The following is a 19,870-nucleotide window of genomic DNA, read 5'->3' on the forward strand; positions in this document are numbered from 1 at the left end:
ATATATTTTTTTAAAAAAAACTTAAAAAAAAAAGAGGTTGTGCAATAAACTTGACAAGCTTGGGTGTGGAGTGGGGGAGGGGTTGGTGGTTGTGGTGGTGGTAGGGGTGGCACATGATAGGCCTGGCAAACTCAGTTGCCAAAAGTAACCCCACAGGATTGTCTGATCACAAATTCCTAACTGGGTGTCCCAGGTCTTTGGCAGAGGTCAATATTTAAGTGAGCTCTGCCCATTCTGCTTATGCTTCTAGGATAACATACTAGTAACATTAGGGGGTAAGGAGATGTAATAGGAATAGAACCACAGCTGTCTAATAATTATTCACCTCACTAATGATAGTTCTTACAGAGCCTGGAAACTGGAGGATGAAACAGGCCTGTAAAAGATGAGACACCTTGGAGCCAAAACGGGTCCATTACTCAAGTAAGAAACACATTTTGAGAACAGACCAAGGACAGGACACGCTTAGGTTTGGTTGTTGCACCTGGACCCTGACCACCTCCGGGAGTTTTTCTCAGGAACACTGACCATTCTCTGGTCCCAGGAAGGGGCTGAGCTGTTTGTAACATCATGGAAGATTAGCCATCTTGTTAGCAGACTTTGAGCTCCTGAAGGCCAGACTGAAGACTCTCTCCTCCCCTTTCTCTGTTACACTTGTAGCTCAAAGCTGCATGTAGCTATCTTCTCCCTTGTATATAACCAGCCAACTGGCAAGGGGGTCAGAGCAGATTTTTGTGGGTGACTGAAGTCTCTCCTATACTGCCGACATTATTGGAATAAATGCTCACGTATGTTTCAACCCTGTCTCTGCTTAATTGGCTAAAGTAGTGACAGACAGCCCAGACCCCTTGGTTGTCCGGTTCCAGTACCTTTGAAATGACAGAGTAATTTCCTTTTCCTGTGCCTGGAAGACACTATCTCAGCACCAGAGCACAAGACCATCAAAGTGTGAGGTCACAGAACCACTTGTTATCTTGTCTCCCAATACCATCTCTATGTGCTATAAATGTTACTATCTATACTTTACCTGCCCCGACCCACGAGGCAACAACGGGGGCACGCAGGAATCACCTAAGAGAATGAAGCAAACAAGGAACGCGAAAGAATGGAGGCAAGACAAGGTTCTGATCAAGCCTCAACTTTATTCTTTGAAATGGCTGTATTTATACAGCAGAAACAAAGGGGGGCAGGGTTGCCTATGCAGAGGGGTCTTTGGCATCTGGCAACACAGGATTGGCTAACTGCCAGGGCGGTGTAACATTCCAAGGTACAACATTCCAAGGCTGGACTATCTAGGGGGGGGGGGGGGAGATCAGGAAGGGGAAGTTGCTAAGCGGCAGGAAGATGCTAAGCTGCAGGTTAATCTTATCTTCTGGCCAAACCCTCAGGGCACCGCATAACTTCTGCTAGAAGGAACTTAATTCTATTTTCTTAAGACTGAGTTGCTTGTCTCAACTCTGCTGGCTCCCAACATTTACCCACCAATGTAAAAGTAGTACAGGGTGTCCCCAAAAAAGTGTATACCCACTTCAACAGCTGATGCTCAATTTTGAAAATGAAGTGTATTTTAATAAACACTGTCTTTATAATCATTCAGAATTTGCTCAGCACAGTTTTTTTGTTTGTTTTTTCCATCGATTGAGTGTGCATACAGTTTTGGGGGACACCCTATGTGTTTCTCTATTTTTCCTTTTATGGAATCCTAGAGGTTTCCTGCCACCCCCTGCTTTCTTCCAGCTCCTTAACCTACCATCAGTGAATTTCATGCATCTTAAGTCTTCTCCTTTGATTCTAATATATAAAATAAGCTGCAAAACTTCCATTCTATGGAGCATTGGAGATCTTGCTCTCTGGCATATGTCGACAGTTTGGCTCAAACTTTTAAAAATTCTCCACGTTTGGTTGGACTACATTTACAATGACAATTAGTAAATCTATTTTTAGAGTGGGTTAACATGTGTCTTGGAAACCATATTTTTTCCTTCAAGGGCAAGAATAGGCATTGAAAGGTTTTAAGTTAAGTCCTGAGGAAATCTGCGTGTTAGAACGATGTGGAGGGTACCTTCCTTTTCTAGAAGTTGAGCAGTGCCAGGGTCAGGATAAGGGGGAGACCCTTTCTGGCCTGAATTCTGCAATCTGTGGGGTTCCATACCCCTCTTCATTATCAGGGCCAAGATTAGGGTGTATGAGGCAAAATTTAAGGGGTGTCAAAAAACCCACTTTTAAGATTAGTGATATTTTAATGCAATATTTTAAAAACATTAAAATTAATAAAAATATCCAGTTAACAAAATACCAGAATTTTAAATAAAGACAAGACCTGTAAGCTGAAGTTAATAAAACTTATTATAAAATATTGTCACTTGTAAAAAAATGTCAGACATGGCAATTCTTGCAACTGGAAATAAGAAGTAGATATTGAAAATATTGACCATTTTATGTCCATTAAAGCCAGGAAAATAAAATTATAATAGTTTTTGGTATAAATAAAATATTTAAACCTAAAACAATATTGTAAGTTTTAATACACCTACCTTTCAAATATTCAATATTAGTTTTCAGTATAAATAAAATATTTAAACCTAAGACAATATTGTGTTTTAATACACCTACTTTTCAAATATTCAATATTTCGTCAAGTAACCTAGTGTTCTGAAAAAAAATGTTTTTTAAATACATAACATATAGGAGCACATATTTTTCCTCGCGCCTCAGAATATTTGTACCTTGTATTTAAAATTTTAATTTTTTGCTCAGCACGGATTTTTTTTTCCATTGATTTGGACTTTTTAAAACATTGAGTTAAAATATTTATCTGGACTGCCAATTTTTTATGTCACCTTATTTTGCGCTCGAAGCCCTATTCCCACTCCTTTTTTTGTTTTTGTTTTGTTTTGTTTTGTTTTGTTTTCTGCATTAGGAGGTCTGGACCTTTCTAGTGTTTTCCAGAGGAGGAGCTATCTTTTGTGTCGCCTACCTCGCCCCCTTCTGGACCGGGTTGGGAACCTCCTCAAATAATTTCGTTTCATTATAAATTTGAAATCAGCGCCACTCACCACTTGGCGGTGTTGACTCAGAAAAAAAGCTCCCGGAACTAACGCGTTATGGGGCGTGTTTCCCGCGGCGGCGGCCGGCGGCATTTCCAGCAGGCACGCCACGGCCTTTCCGGTTACTTCTTCCTCTCGCGAGCCTTGCGTCAGAGCCGCGTCGGGAAGTGTCCTCCGAGCTCGGAGCTGTGCGGCTCGAGCGCCGGTGAGCGCGGGAAGGAGCGTGAGCTCTGTGTTGGGTGTTCGTGCAGCCCTGCGTCGGTCGGTCGGGAGGTGGTGCTGTGCTGTCGCGGTCTGTCCCTTCTCTTTCCACGCGCGGGGAGGACTTGGCGTTTCCTCCCCCCTTTCCTTCGTTGTTTGGGAGCCGTCACTTTAGAAAGGGCACCTACCTGCCCATCCTGGCGATGAGGCCGGGAGCCCAGGACTCCCCCTTAGTCTTTACTAACAGGGATGGAGGCAATTTTTGCAGCAACAAGTTTCAGATTTAAGTCCCTGATGACAATGTAATATTTATTGAGCCCCCCATGTGTTAGGAACTGTTTTAGGTAGGTTGGATTTGACAGTGAGTAAATCCGACAAAAATCCCTACCCTCCGGGAGCTTGCATTTAAATAAACATTTAGAAGACAATAGCGTGGAAATGAGAATAACTCAGAATAGGAATTTCTTTGTATGGGTTGGAGGAGGAGGAGGAGGAAGTTAAAGGAGTTCAAAAAGATACAAGTATAAGGTTTCCTTTGGTGGGGGGGGGACTCGTCAAATGTGCAGGAATGTTGATGTGTTATGTTCATAAGATGGATTGCATAAATATCAGGAATGTAAGTTAGAAACTTAGGATTAGTGAATTTGTGCTCTTGCTATATGATGTCATATTAATTTACCCCCCCCCCCTTTTTTTCCCCCCTTCAGGAAAGGACTAAAGATTAGATTGTAGGAAAAGTAGAAGCAATGTTTCGAAGACCTGTGTTGCAGGTAATCAATCACTTTTCCATAATTGTGCTGATTAGATTTCTTCAGGGTTTTGACTTCAGAGGCAAAAGAGCTTTGAGCCCACCCACTTTATGTGTACTTATTTGATATGGAGGTTTGGAGAAGATTTTACCTGTGTAAATAATGTTCACTAAAACAAAAATATTTTCTAGTTTTATATATATATATATATATATATATATATATATATATATATATATATATAAAATGGGGAGTCATTACTTACTAAAACATGTTACTTACATTTAGTTCAGTTCGACAGCAGTTAAAGTCTTTATTGATGCAAAGACTGAGAATCATTGTCCCAGCATTTTTTCAAAAACATAAGAGTTTTTGGTTGTTGTTTTTTTTGTTTTGCTTTTTTGCAGAGAGGAAGGGAGAGGAATAGACAGTTAGAAACATCGATGAGAGAGAAACATTGATCAGCTGCCTCCTGTACACCCCCAACTGGGGATGTGCCTGCAACCAAGGTACATGCCCTTGACCAGAATTGAACCTGGGACTCTAGTCTAAAAGCTAACTCTCTGTCCACCGGGTCAAACTGTGGGGTTTGACCCAGCGTTTTTCTATAACACATGTGATTTCTGACCACCTACCTTTTTATTTGAAATTTTAAGAGAGTTTGTTTAAGCCAAAATGCATGCCTGTGAACAAGTACTAGGACGCTCTGGAGAATAACAGTTTTGCAGCTTCTTTCATGATGCTATTGAGATTAGGAAGGAAATTTAGGGAAGATTACATGGAAGGGGGAGAAAGCAAGGTGAACAGGGAACCGAATCTGTTCATCTTAGACCTTTTTCTTGGCCTATTGAAAGCATGAGTTTTTCCAGCATATGTTGGATTTTACCATTTGTGTGCAGCCACAGAAGCATCATAAGCAGGAGGGTTATCACAAAAGAAACAGGAGAGGGCCATAAAGTAACTTTCTTGGGCATGCTCTCTAGAGCCTCCTTGGTACCTTTGGGCTCTGTAGTAGGCTGCCCTTAAGTGTTGCTTGGTCCTTCTGGCACCGTGTGATGGAAAACATGGAAGCACATCTCTGGTTTTCCGTGGATGTAACCTGACTAGATGGTGACCATATGTGAGTAGGTCTTCTGTTTGCATTTGCTTTTCCCTGAAATTTCCTAAAACTTACAGCCATTTTATCCATTTGTTCTGCCTTAGGTGTTTCATAAATTTGTAAGACATGAGTCTGAAGTAGCAAGCAGCTTGGTTCTGGAAAGATGTAAGTAGTAGCTAATTTCCAAGTGTAAAGTATATTCATAGCAATGTTCTCTTAGATGTGTTGCAGGGGCGCGCTGGTGTTTTATAATCTGTTCGTCACCATGCCTTTGGCTCACATGTGCCTCTTGGGTCTTGGCCTTACTACATCAGGCTGCAGGGCCTTGAATAAATTGGGCCCTTCTTCTTTATCAGTCAGAACTCACTCCCTCTTGTCACTGTTCTCCCATATAATTTCCTTGAGTCATAGTTGGCTATCTAAGTTACCCAGCGGTATGTGCTTTTTGTCTGAGAGACTGAAAGTTTACGAAACCTATTGTTTGACAGAAATATTTTCTTGTATTTATATAGATTTTCAGATCTCAGGTGTTATTTTAGTGATACGGTTTTTTTTTTTTGGTTTTTTTTTAAGGTATTTTAAAGAAGAATTTAAGATAAAGAGCTTAATATTTGTCCTGTGGGCTACTCTAAGAATAGTTTCGCCTTTCTTGCCAACTTGTTTTTCCTCCCAGCTTCTTATTTGTTACTTCAGTTGATTTCCCTCTTCAGGACACTTCCCTCAACCGTATTTTATCTATACATTGCATTTCAGCTCTGAATCGTGTGCAGTTATTGGGGCGAGTTGGTCAGGATCCTGTCATGAGACAAGTGGAAGGAAAAAACCCAGTCACAATATTTTCTCTGGCAACAAATGAGATGTGGAAATCAGGAGACAATGAAGCATACCAAATGGGTGAGTATAAAAGATGGGTGATAATTTTATCAGCAATAAAGAGACATTGTTTAGTTTTAATTAACTAGAGATAAGTTATTTTGAGAAAAGATCGTTCTTCTCTGACTTTGTTTTGTTCTCTTTGACACTCTGATGTTGGTTTTGCTAGGCATGTTGTTCTTTGGCATTTATTTTGTCGGCTGGCATTTGTCACCGTGTTTCCTATTCTTGTGATTTAGGTGACGTCAGTCAAAAGACAACATGGCACAGGATTTCAGTATTCCGCCCAGGCCTCAGAGATGTGGCATATCAGTATGTGAAAAAGGGGTAAGTGGGAGCAGGAAGAATCTTACTGTTTGAATGGTTTAAAAACTGACAAAAGTGTTCTCATGAATTGTGTAACTACTTTGTTCCTGAGTACTATTAATTTATATGAACTCAGTAGATATTTATTCAGTGCTTAATAGTGCATGCATGTGTTGCTCTGTGTGAAAAGGTGTATAAAAGCTGGTTTAGCATTCTAAGAACTTAAAGTTTAGGGAAAATAGAACGTGAATATAAGTAGAAGCAGATGAGGCCAGAGGGAAGGCAAAACATACCAAGTTCCCTGTGAACAAGGCAACACACCTTGAAGGAGTTCCCAGGCTGCAACATACCTTGAAGGAGTTCCTGACGGCCAGGTCATGTGTCTTGTCCTCCGCATGATGGCCTTAGCAGAGGATCTGGGATGTGTGAAGTCTGTCACACTGAGGCATTATGGTCCTATTCACATCAGCTTTTTATATTTGACTTTTATATAGGCTTCATAGGTCCCTTTTGAAATGCTTGTATTGATTATGAATAAAAAGTGCTTTTTCCAAATCCACAAGACAAAAGGGTGTATTTTACAGCAGTTGTATTCAGTTAATTAATTTCATAAAAAGTAATTTCAGCAGCGACTACAATTTCAATTTTCCCCCCATAACTGCATACCTTCTTATGTACCTCATCACATGTATGCATGTCTGAATATGTGCCTATATGCATATAAACAGATGTAGGAAATTTCTAGGGAAATGTCTATGCAATTTCACCTGGTGTGTCTTCTAGCTCAGCCTTTTAGATAGTACAGAAATAGTCCTAGTAATTACTCTGAGTGAAATACTAAGCTGAAAACCTCTATTTAGAATTCTGATTATCTAAGTCTCTTGAGGAAAATTTTAGGAATTGAGAAATAAGGGGAAATCAAATCTATTAGGGAGTCCAAAATCAAAGGTCAAGGAAAATGACACATTGGAAATCAATCCTAGATATTTAAAGGCTGTCACTAGATTACCCTTTCATTTTCACTATCTTTGCCTTAGAACTTTTAAAAAAAAAAATTAGTTTAAGATTTTGAACAAATTTTTTTAAAGTTCCTTATGGACCACAGTCAGCTTAAGGATGAAAACATTGTCCTTTTTTACTGAGATGAGAATGTGTGTACATTCTGTTTCAGTACACTTAATTTTGAACTTTATGAAGTAGTAGCAAAAATGAGGTTATGTATGATTATATATTTCATCCTTAGTGTATTCTCATTACTGCCCCAATCTGAATCTCCCTTGTAAAGCATATTAGAATCTCCAGACTAAAAACTGTAAATTTTATTTATTTCAGGTCTCGAATTTATGTGGAAGGGAAAGTAGATTATGGTGAATATATGGATAAAAATAATGTGAGGCGACAAGCAACAACAATCATAGCTGGTAAGCTTATGATAACAGCGGTTCTTTTCTACTCCCGCCCTTCTTTAAAAACTTGGTTGTGTTATAAGTAACTTTAACTGGGGCTGAGATACTGATGCTAATGAGATTGTAAGGCAGCTCACTAGAAGAATGCTAAGTGCGCTTTGTAGGCTTGCTATGAGTTTCTACACTTACCTAATCTTTAGAAAACTATCTCTATACTCAAACAGTCTTAGTTTACAAGTAATGTTGAGTAGAGTATAAATGGAATTATCTATCCCAGTTCTTATTGTTGGAGTTAGGATCTAGAGTCCTTGAAGGATATGGCCTAAACAGGGAGAAGCATGTGGCAAGATAGAGTTACATTAATTGAGTGGTATTAAACATTTGTGCAGATTTATTCAGAACCTCTTTGGTACTTAACATGATGCTTTTGTTACTCTCCTTGTTGAAATTCCTATCCTTGTTAAAATAACTTAGAAAAGATGGACACACAGAGTTTAAAGAAGGTTAAGAAGCTATCCCCTAGAGCAGTTTTCAAACTTTTCTGAAAATTCTACAAAAATTTTGAAACTATATCCCTTTGGACATCTTTAGATTGACATTAACATTTTTTTCCAATATAACATTGTTATTCTTCAATGTATTAATTGATCTAAATATAGCAATTTGATATAAATCATCATTTTAAAAAATCTATGAACAAGCTCTTCCACATTTGGAAATTTTATGGTACAGTCATGTATCGCATAATGACGTTTGGGTCAACAAAGGACCACATACACAGCAGCGCTATTATCTATATATCGATATATAAAAGTCTTAAGTGACTGTCAACAGTTGGATTAATAGCTATGACATGCAATGACCACCAAGGGGCAGATGCTCTGGCCAGTAGCTATGATGCACACTGACCACCAGAGGGTAGATGTGAGCACAGGAGCTGCCTAGCTGTGGTGACTTGGCAGCTGTGGTTCTCCGGTGACACACCCGGGATCAGAGAGGGGGAGCCCAATTCCAGATGTGTCACTCGAGAACCACCCTCTTCAATCCAGGACCCCTTGGAGGATGTTAGAGAGCCAGTTTCGTCCCGATCCCTGCAGGCTAGGCTGAGGGACCCGTGCACCAGGCCTCAAGTCCTATATAATAAAACCCTAATATGCAAATCAACTGATTAGTGGAATGACCAGTCTCTATGATGCACACTGACTACTAGGGGCAGACGCTCAATGCAGGAGTGCGCTCCTACAGGGAGAGTAACCACTCAGCCAGAAACCAGGCTCGTGGTCTGTGCAGCAGCGGTGGTGGGAGCCATTCCTGCCTCCGTGGCAGCACTAAGGACCACTTGGCAGGCGGCGGACATCCCCCGATGAGCCGCGGACTGTGAGAGGGTGCAGGCCAGGTTTAGGGTACCCCCTCAACCCCCCTTGCACAATTGTCATGCACCAAGCCTCTAGTAATAAAATGGAGCTGAAAATTTCCTATCGCCTAGTGACATCATAGCCATTGTAATGTCAAGCACAGTGCATTACTCACGAGTTTTTGAGATGCTGGTGCCAAAACAAACCTATCCTGCCAGTCATATAAAAGTACAGCATATACAGTTATGTACAATAAATAATGCTTGATGATAATAAATGACTTACTGGTTTATGTATTTACTTTTTATCATTATTTTAGATAGTACTCCGTCTACTTAAAACAAACTTTGTTATAAACAGAATGGGTGTTACACTCAGCAGCTCTTGATTGCATCATTTTTTCTTGTGCTTGACTTAATCTTGTGTGTTTTTGTACAGTAATAGGCTGTACTGGCTTGTAGCTTAGGAGCATTAGACTATATCATACAGCCTAGATGTGTTGTTGGCTATACTGTCTAGGTTTGTGTAAGGAACTCTACAATATTTGCACAACAATGGAACTGCCTACCAAACCAAACCTCAGAACCTATACTCGTCATCAAGTGGCACATGACTGTATTCCTTTTTCTCTGAACTTGTTTTCCCATCCCATTTTCTCCTTCGAAGCATATCTGAATAGATTGTGTAGTTAAGAATCTTATTATTCATCCAGTTATATTTGTAAGAAAAATACATACCGGTACATAAATAGAAATTTTAAAATATTTTTTTAAATTCTGACAGTAAGATGCTCAATGTTACATTTCTTCTTCATTGTTTTATCATTATAGTTGTTTTTAGTACGTAATTGACTAAAACAACTTTAATATTTAAATGTAAAAACTAAAATTTTATTGGAAATGCACCTTATAATGAGATAGGTAGGACTTTTCCCCCTCTTTATCTCTCTCCCCCCTGCCCCCAAATCTTGGAGAAAGTGGTAAAATAAGATAGTAGTTAAGAACTAATTCTGTTCTTTTCATTTTTATGGATATAAACACAGAGAAATCTTGTTTTTATAGTTAAGTAGATGGAAATGAAAGACATTTTATTGTAGTAATAATGTCTCAATGTTTAGGATCTTCTGAATCATGCCAAAATTATTTAAAAATTAAATTTTTCATTATGGAAAATGTCACACATACAAAAGTGGAGAGAAATTTTTTTTAAAGACAATAATCATTTAGCTTCAACAATTGTCAACTTGAGAGCTGATACTACTTCATCTACACTCCCAGCCACTTTTCCTCCACCTGGGCTATTTTGATATGAATTTCAGATGTTATATTATTTCATCCATAAATATTTCAGTAGGCATTTCTGAAAGATATGGCTCCATTTTAAAACACAGCTACAGTGCAGTTAAGAAATCATTTTTAATTTTTTTTTTCTTACCAGTTATCACAGTGTTCATAGTTCCTTGATTGCTCAATAAGTCCAAACATTATCTTACATTATCTTGTCTCATTTTTTAAAAAAAACAACAAATTTATTTTCTTACAGTTCTGAAGATTGGACATCTGAGAACTTAAGTCTCTTTTATTAATCCTCACTAGAGGATATATTTCTATTGATTTTTTTTTTTTTTTTTTTTTTTCCAGAGAGAGTGGAAGGGATAGGAAGAGAGAGAGAGAAAAAAAACAAAACACATCAATGTGAGAAAAACACATTGATTGGTTACCTTCCACACACACCTGACAAGGGCCAGGGATTGAGCCTGCAGCTGAGGTACATGCCCTTGACCAGAATCAAACCTGGGATCCTTCAGCACTTTTTTTTTTTTTTTTTTTTTTAATGTTTCTCTTCTTTGCTCCAAAGTTCATGTCTTAACCACTATACCTTATTGATAGATTATAATTTGTTGTAAATAATTACAATATGTATTTTCCTACTGTTGTTTTTTTTTTTTTTTGAAAGTATATTGACCTTAAAAACCAACATAGGTATTTTTCTGCCTTCATTATCAGACCTTAGACAAGGTCCTTCCTGACCATTTTGTTTTTATAATTCTTGAGTGTCTTGAGAGTAAATCATTTTCTCCATGTCCTGTTCTTTCTTTGGCAATATCCAACTGTTCACATCTTTTTTCCAGATCTCCGTATGGTATATAGATCTACACCTATAATTTCAGTAGTGGGAAAGCAAGCTTTCTAACAAAATAATAATTGACAATTTCTAATTCTCTTAACTATTTATGAAGCATTTAACACTTTCATATTTTACTATAAACCAATGTGTGGGTTAATTTTGATTGTGTAAATTGTTAGGAACTTAGCAAATGGATGCATTTCAGATTATCTGCCTTTTTGTGTTTTTCTTGTCACCAGTATTCATATAGTTTTCTAGATCATAAATGAATAGGTCTTTAGTGACATTTGAATTGAAGGGAGTAGAGTTTAATTTGATTGAACTCTTACAGGCCATGTTTTTTCCTCTTAGAGATCATGTCTGTGACTTAAAACTAACCACCAGCAGATGGCACTCTTGTCTTTACACAGTGATGCAATTCTAACAATCTCTTCTGAAATAACCATTCTGCACCAAAATATTCCATTTTTTTGAAGATTAGATAATCAATAAATATTCATTCATTAGATAATAACCATTTTTAAATAATTCCAAATGTAAAAGAATTTAGGTCTTTTGGAGTTATACAGGAAATACTACTTAATTCTTTTCCTTTGCATGTTCTAAATCCATGGTCGTCAAACTGTGGCTCGTGAGCCACATGCAGCTCTTTGGCCCCTTGAGTGTGGCTCTTCCACAAAATACCATGGCCTGGGCGATTCTATTTTGAAGAAGAGGAGTTAGAAGTTTAAGTTTAAAAAAGTTGGCTCTCAAAAGAAATTTCAGTTGTTGAACTGTTGATATTTGGTTCTGTTGACTAATGAGTTTGCTAACCACTCCCCTAAACTATGTCTGGAACAGCATTTTAAGAGTAATGTCTGATGTTCTTAGATAAAAATGCTCTCATTGATTAGTAAATCTTTTCCAAAGAATGAGTATATAAAAAGTCATTTTGTTTTATTATTTAAAAATAAAATGTCTCCCATGTGAATGTTCAAACTTCTTTTTAAAACATAAATAAATCAATCCTTGCCAACAAGGCCACTGTCTGTCCCCCCCACCTCCAGCATGCGGAGTGTTCTGCCTGGTCCTCTTCTACGTGAGGATGTGCTACCTGTTTCATGGCACCTGTCTGAGCATTGAAAGCTTTGAAATCTGTGATTTGTAGCTTGGTAGAGAGTCATTGCTGAGAAGACCTTAATTGTTCAGGAAAGACAAGAAATATGCCACCTGTTTTAACAAAGTCTGAATTGTTGACAGCTGAAGCCCAGCTTTGAGCTCTATCTTGCCAATTGTATTGTATATACCTCTAGTGAACAGCAATAGTTGCTCAGTATTTTGAGAATTGGCATAAAATCTTTTTAGGCAATAGCACTGAAGTATGTATGTAATAGAGGGGAATGATTAAATGGGATGGGAAAAGTGTTCTGAAAATAATACTTATACTCTGGCTTCTTTACAGATAACATTATATTTCTGAGTGACCAGCCAAAAGAGAAGGCATAGAGCGGACCATTCTTCTTTGGCCAATGTTTGGTATAGTCTCATTTTCAAATCATGTATAGTCTTTATAGTTTCTAAGGACAAAAATTAAAATATTCTTTTATATAAAATGATAATATTTCTCCTTTCTCCTGACTGTTGCTCTCCACCCCCCTTTCACCATCAACCTTGGTTGTTTCTGTGTAATGCAACATTCACTAATTGTTTATTCTTTTAGGGGCAGTTTCTATGTACAAGAGTACAGAACAGTGAACTGTCAGGTTCATCTGTGCAACAGCAAAGGAATAATGTCCTTTGGGAAGACATCTTGGTTTTTGTGCGCATTTCTGTTATAGTATTGATTCAGTATTTATGGAACATCACTATATGTTAGGCATCTATCTCCTTGCTGTAAATATTGATTTTCTTACCTGTTTGCTCTGTGTACCTGCACTTTAACCAGAGCTTGGCATAGAACAGACAGTGGATAAGTCTTGACAGATGCATATCCCAGTGGGATATTCAGCTTTAGCCCAAAGTGAAAGGAGTTGCTGAGCAGGTTGGTATCTAACCGCCTTCTTCAAATCTTTTGTTTGTGGACAGTTTCAATAGTAGCATTTATGAAGTGAAGTTACCTAGCAGTAAAGACCTGAAATATAGCTAGGGGTGAAGCAGTTCATCTCCAGGGGATGATACAGGGCTCTGGTTCCGATTCTCTTTTATTTTCATCCAGAACTCTCAGGGAAGACCCCTGACCAACCTTTGACCTTGCCTCCCTAGGTTAGAGCCTCAGTATGACATTTTCCTTTTCTTTTTCCACATGGTCTGGATGCACATATACTTAGAGAAACTTGTGCACATGCAGAAAATTGTGTGCTTTTATTATAAGGTTCTGGAAATTACAAAGTACTAGTAATTTACTAACAAGGATCACATGAAATGAACACAGCTTTTCAGTGCATCTTTTACTTAAAGTTTGCATCAGTCCTCCACAGGCTTGCTTCTGGTTTGCTGCCGGGTTTTAGAGGTTGGCTGCTATGGAAGTTGTTCATTCCATCTGGGTCAGGCCTAGCCTATGTATATGTGCCCTGGGGCACACGTCCTCTCCCCTCTGCCTGAGAGCATGCTGCTCACTACAGCTTAGGACGTGCTTGACTTGAACAGGTTCAGAAATCACACACTGCGTATGGACTCTTAATGACCACCTGAAAGGAATTCTCAGCCCAGAGCTCGGGGGCAGAAATTGTGTTCTACAGGATCCTCATAAGCTGAGGGCCTCTTCTCCAAACTCCACCTGCAGACTTCCTGAAAGGCTCTGAGGCTGGGTGGCAGAGCCTGCAGTCAGGTGTTCAATGCGGAGGCCACAGATGTGCTTGTGCTGCACACCCGGCACTTCACATCAGACAGGCTGTGGGAGCACCAGCTCTGCCCTCCCACCGAGGCAGCCCTGTCTGATGCTCCCAACATGGTCTAGGCATAGAGGAGATGTGTGGAACCCAATAGCAATCGAGAATGTGGGGATCATCTGGTCCAAGTGTGTCCCCCATTTCCCTTTCTTCAGGTATAGTGTCGGATATACCTGCCGAAATCTGCCCTGTGACTGATTTTGAGATTCCATGTTAAGTGGAAAGAGGAGTATTATACATAGAACAGTGGGAGAAAAAGTATCAAACAGCATGTGTAGTGTTATCCCAGTTTCAAAAAAAAGTTGCAATTAATATAATTATATGCTTAGAAAAGTCTAGAGGAAGCAACATTAAATGTTACAATCTCTGGATAGGGAGATTTTGTGTGATTTTTCCTTATTTCTTTAAACTTGTATATATCCTAATTTTACTTTTTAGCATTGAAAGTTTATTACTTTTATAATAAGAAAAAATAAAGCTGTTTTCCTTTGGGGAGGAAAAACACCTTTCCATTATTTCCAAAGCAGGCTTGCTAAACTCCACTTCATGTACTGGAGGTGAAAGGTAATCAAACGTTCATGTTTTTTCCCCCATCATCTGCATCTTGGCATCTCATGCTTAGACACTCACCTCTTTTATTCTTTTTTCTTCCTCTTTTTCTTTCATTTTTCTCTTAATATGTGTACACAACCCAGAGCAACCAACTTTAAAGACCAACCCACATGAGACACACTGTTTACTGCCTATACAGTTTCAGCCAACATCCATTTATTAAATACCACCAGACAATCTAGAGATGTCCAAAAATACGAAGAACATATTTCTATGGCTGTTTTGACAATTCCTCGTCATTGCCAACCGGGTTGCAGCCTAACCTTTGTAGCTCAGGAGAAATTAGTAATAGTTTCTCTTTGTTCCCTAAAGAACATTCAATTTTTTTCTTTTTTTCTTAAATATATTTTTATTGATTTCAGAGAGGAAGGGAGAGGGAGAGAGAGATGGAAACATTAATGATGAGAGAAAATCATTGATCAGCTGCCTCCTGCACGACCACTATTGGGGACTGAGCCCACTACTTGAGGATGTGCCCTGACTGGAAATCAAACCATGACCTTTTGATTCATAGCTCGATGCTTAGCCACTGAGCCACACAGGCTGGGCCATGTAGTTCTTAAGGCTGGTTTGCCATTGATTCAAACTACCCTTTGCCTCCGTCCAGCTCAGCCTGGCACACTGACATTTTAGGGCGTTACGAATGTTAGTCGGTGAGTTGGAGTTCACTGGAACACCGACATGAAAATGAGGGCAGGATCACTTTACTGAGCTATTTGTTGAGGTTTGCATTGTGCGCCGTGCATATGGGTAGGAGCAACAGCAAACAAATTTAAAGTGCGAGAAGATTACAGGCAATGAATTGTAGAGAAATCTCTTACAGTAATCATACGAATGGCTGACGTTCATTGTGTGTTTACTGCCCGCCAGGCTAAGTGCTTTTATTACTGACTCATTTAACTTGGACTTAGGAAGAAGGTAGTATTAGCTTCATTTTACCTGGGAAGAGGAAACCATAAGCAGAGATTGAGTAGCATATTGAAATCTTGTAGCTTAAAAGGATTTACATGATTATTTGATGGGGAAGTTGCTTCAGCTACCATTGTCTCAATTAGATAGGGAGTGGTTGGCTCTGACCTTTCAGAGCTTCAAGGTTGACCAGCCTTTCCGGGTCCCTTGCCCACACACTTCTAATTAGTGAGACAATGATTGGTTTCTGACACTAATTTTTGACTAGCACCCCATGCAGGGAGCATATGCATGTCACAGGGAGTTTAATACATAATTGGTCATGGGAGAATCAAACGTGAGGGAGAAATACCTCTGTCTCTTTACTCTGTCTGATTTTCAGTCTGATAGCCTGCAGGAAAATAAGTCTCAGCTAATTTCTCTACCAGGTTATCTTTACACATTCCTCTTTTAATCAAGCAGTGTCTTTACTGGTTAAAATAAGTTCATTATGTCTGCCCCTCATTGTTTCCTTCCTATGGAGAGATGAAATTGTTAGGAAGATGGTTCTATGATAGAATTCGTCAGGCTCACTGGAGAATGAGAGTTGGCAGGTATTGACAATATTGAGCTCTCTCTTACTGCTGTATTTGCCTCTGTGTCAGTCATACAGTCTGTATTAGGACTGTGGGTGGTTTTCTCGGCTGTCAGAATCATGCAGCCACAGTAATGAAATTTCTCTTTTTGTCTCTTTCCTCTTCATTGTTTTGCTGTTTCCTGTATTTTGACCTCTGAGTCTTGCTAGTCCATAAAGTAGTACATCTTTACATTTAAGTTTTTCTATTGCACCTGTCATTTGAGAAAAAGTGGTCTATCATAAAGCCTGGATTTGAATCCCTGCTTCCCTCACTAGCTGAATAGTCTCTGGTGAGTTTCTTAACTTTCTTTGCCTTGGATTTTTGTTGGTTTGTTTTTCTGTAAATAAAAAGGGACAATAGTAATATTTACTTTATAGGTCTACTGTAAGAGCATAGTAAATAATATATGTAGCTTAAGTGACTGGATCAAGTCCTCAACACATATGGGCTATTGTTATTACTGTAGTTATTTTAAACAAGGCGTATCACTGAGCCACCATGCCCATCACATCAAATCCCATAGATACTTATGAGAGCATGTTAACTTTAGTGTATTGTGCTTGACCTTTTTTGTTGTTGTTGTTGTTACCAACATTCATGGATTACTGAGCACATATCCCTCTTCGAAATGTTTTGTTGTTTATTTGTTTTTACTCTTTCATGGCTTTTTACAATTAATTTGGGCATCTGTTTAAACTGAAAAGTCAATTAGATACTTGCTGTATGCCATGCACCCTGCAGGCCTGATGTATGGATGTATAACAGGAGTCCTGCATTGAAGGAGCTCCTGATTTAGGCTGATGAAGATTGTCAGGGAGCCTGTGTAACGAAGTGTAATATGGCAGAAATAAAATCCTGTGGGGCTCAGAAGAGCATAGGTTGGTTAGTGTTTAACAAAAGAATCAGGATGGACAAAGGCCCAGAAATTTAAAAGTGTATGAAGCAGTGAGAGAGAAAACCATGGAAAGTGGGTCAGGCTAGATCAGAAAGGGCCTTGAAAGCTTGCAGAGGACTTTGGCAGTGGGAGCTCTAGACGGTTTTAAGCTGGACATCTCATCAAATGAACAATGAAGGCAGGTGAAGAGTTAGAGAGAGAAAGTCTAGAGGCAGTTAGAAAGGGACTGAACAAGCCTAGAAAGCTTGGTAGGGTAGGTAAGAGGTGATATGAAGAGCATTTGGGGTTCACATTGATCCATTTGTTGTGTACCGGTTACGTATTAGGCTCCTTTTAGGCTCAGGGTTTGGGATACTAAGAGCATATATCCCCTCCCAGAATCTAGTGACAGAACAGATGGTAAAAGACAATAGATAATTCTGAAGCGCCTGTGTGGACAGCTGTGTGGGTAATGGCACTTTGTTTCTGAGACTAAGGAATTTGGATGTGGGAGCAGATTTGAGAAAGAGGGAAGATAATGAGTATACAGTTCAGTGTTTTGTTCTGTTTTTAATCCTCGCCTAAGGATATGTTTTAGTGATTATAGAGAGAGGGAAGAAGGGAGGTGGTGGGGAGGGGGAGGGGAGACATTTATCATCAGGGACCAAACCTGCAGCATAGGCATGTGCCCTGCCTGGGAATTAAACCATAACCTTTCTGTGCACAGGACAATGCTCCAGTCAACTCAGCCACAAAGGCCAGGGCAATGAGTTTCGTTTTGAACATGTGAGTTTAAGCTTATATTTGTCAGGGTGCTGATTAATGAAAAGATAAGCTGAGACAAGCAACTTTTTTCTTCTTCTTTTGAATACATTGTAAACAGATTTTGTGAAATAACTTTTAAATGTTGCCTGTATTCCAGCTTTCTGTTATGCAAAACTATAATGTGGGAAAGACTTGCAGTTGCCTTCTTGTTTTATAATATACCTGGGATTTGTTTTATTTTTTAAAATATTTTTATTGATTTCAGAGAGGAAGGGAGAAGGAGGGAGAGAGAGAAGCATTAATGATAAGAGAAAACCATTGATCAGCTGTCTCCTGCATGCCCCTCACCAGGGATCGAACCAGCAGCCTGGGCATGTACTCTGGGAATCAAACCGTGACCTTCTGGTTCATAGGTAGGCGCTCAACCACTGAGCCACGCTGGCCTGGCTCCTGGGATTTGCTTTATTGGATATGCTGGGATGACAGACATGGAGACACCTGCCTTTGAGAGAGAAGTTTCTTACGTACTGTTCCCAAGAGGAGGAACAACACCCAACCATGTAGGACCACGCGGGAAGCTCCAGGGTAGCTCAGGAGACAGAAGGTGCAAGGAGGGTGTATGGGCCAGAGCTTTTACTATGTTTTTTCATGGGGAAAGGATGGATAAGATAGGATAGACAAGTTGAACAAGTTCAGGATTGTACTGGGGAAGTAATTTCCAGCAGGCTCTGGGCTATGTAGGCAGTCCCTGGTTGTCAGGTACAGGCCTAGGGTGATGTCAGGTAGAGGAGTAGTGTGCTGTACTGTAGAAGCCTGATAAAAAGAGGCTATTGGAGCGTATGGACTCGGGGATTGCTTGGTTTGCATAACAAAGGCATGCTCATGGGCAAGTCATTTACTATGTCAAGGAATTAACTAAATCTGGGAGGGGTGGTCCCTCCTATAGCCTTGGATTAATATACTACCCAATCAATATCCATTCCCCCTTCTGCATTCACAGAACCCAGGTGTTATTGGGGGTGACAGTGAGCACAGCTAAAATACTGCATTTCTAATCTTTGCAGTTAAAGGTTACTAAGGGGGTACAAGCAGAAATCATTTGGTGGTGCTTTCAGGCAAGTTCCTTAAATGAGGTGACTGTGGGAGTCCCATACTTTGTGCTTCTCCAGACCCTCATATATGGCTGTTTCATGTCTGAAATGAAAGCCATCTGGGACCATGAGACGATCTTCAGGATGGAAGACAGAAGAAACTGGGATCCTTGATGACTATGGAGCCATCGTCAGTCCTGGCAGTCTACCTCTGGACTCCTGTGGGAGACACAAATAAAACTTATTTAAGCCACTTCTTTGTGCGTTGTAGTTAAAACCAATCCTTATGAATTTACACATTTTTACCTTTATTTCCAAATACATGATCAACTTTTTATTATATTTTCTCTCAGATGAGCTCCACTACAAGTAGAAGTATAACCTTACCTGTGCTCCCACAATACTTCAGGCTTTTATCCGATGTCTCACTTTAAGTTTGGGGAAGGAACTTGGACATAAAATGCACACTTTAGCCTTGGCCTTAAAAAGAGTGAATATAAGCACATTAATATATATATTGTTTTCAGAGAGAAAGAGAGAAACATCAATGATGAGAGATCACTGATGGGCTGCCTTCTGCAAGTTCCCCACTGGGGTCAAGCCCACAACTCAGGCATGTGCCTTTGACTGAAATCGAACCTGGGCCCCTTCAGTCCATAGGCTGATGCTCTATCCACTGAGCCAAAACAGTGAGGACAATATAGAAGCACATTTTTTTTTCATCAAATAAGTAGTTTAGTTTTGCTTGCAGTTCCTAATGAGGGCCCTTGATTAATAGCCCCTATTAAATAAAGAAGCACTTAGGTTAAGAAAAGAAATATTGCCCTAATGTTTCCCCTGGCAGAATGCAGACTAGGTAATCTAGAGTGAGGAGGCCTCCCATTGCAAAATAACTGGATCCTAAGTAAGACAGTTTTTATTGCATCATTGGTGTCTTAGCTCAGCCCACCATAACAAAACACCATGGACTGC

The 19,870-nt window shown here is 39.5% G+C and overlaps 1 protein-coding gene across 12 annotated transcripts; it reads left to right on the forward strand.

Annotated features, from left to right (window-relative positions):
• The first annotated feature begins 3,160 nt into the window (after nt 1–3,160).
• SSBP1 (single stranded DNA binding protein 1) lies at nt 3,161–19,151 on the forward strand. 12 transcript variants are annotated; one of them, XR_004986477.2, is made up of 9 exons: nt 3,161–3,252; nt 3,956–4,018; nt 5,201–5,261; nt 5,850–5,990; nt 6,209–6,296; nt 7,608–7,696; nt 12,605–12,678; nt 18,221–18,392; nt 18,977–19,151. XR_004986477.2 is itself a non-coding variant. In XM_036428931.2 (8 exons), exons 2-7 carry the CDS (start codon nt 3,995–3,997, stop codon nt 12,646–12,648), a joined length of 447 nt encoding a protein of 148 aa, XP_036284824.1. In that variant the 5' UTR covers nt 3,161–3,252; nt 3,956–3,994; the 3' UTR covers nt 12,649–12,678; nt 18,977–19,151. The 12 variants fall into 12 exon arrangements, 11 of the variants coding, with proteins under 11 accessions (XP_036284824.1, XP_045433559.1, XP_036284767.1 ...); XM_036428931.2 differs by lacking the exon at nt 18,221–18,392; XM_045577603.1 differs by lacking the exons at nt 18,221–18,392; nt 18,977–19,151 and adding an exon at nt 14,186–14,525.
• The last annotated feature ends 719 nt before the right edge of the window (nt 19,152–19,870 follow it).

The sequence above is a fragment of the Pipistrellus kuhlii genome, unplaced genomic scaffold (assembly GCF_014108245.1).
Source record: "Pipistrellus kuhlii isolate mPipKuh1 unplaced genomic scaffold, mPipKuh1.p scaffold_m20_p_10, whole genome shotgun sequence".
Taxonomy (NCBI): Eukaryota; Metazoa; Chordata; class Mammalia; order Chiroptera; family Vespertilionidae; genus Pipistrellus; species Pipistrellus kuhlii.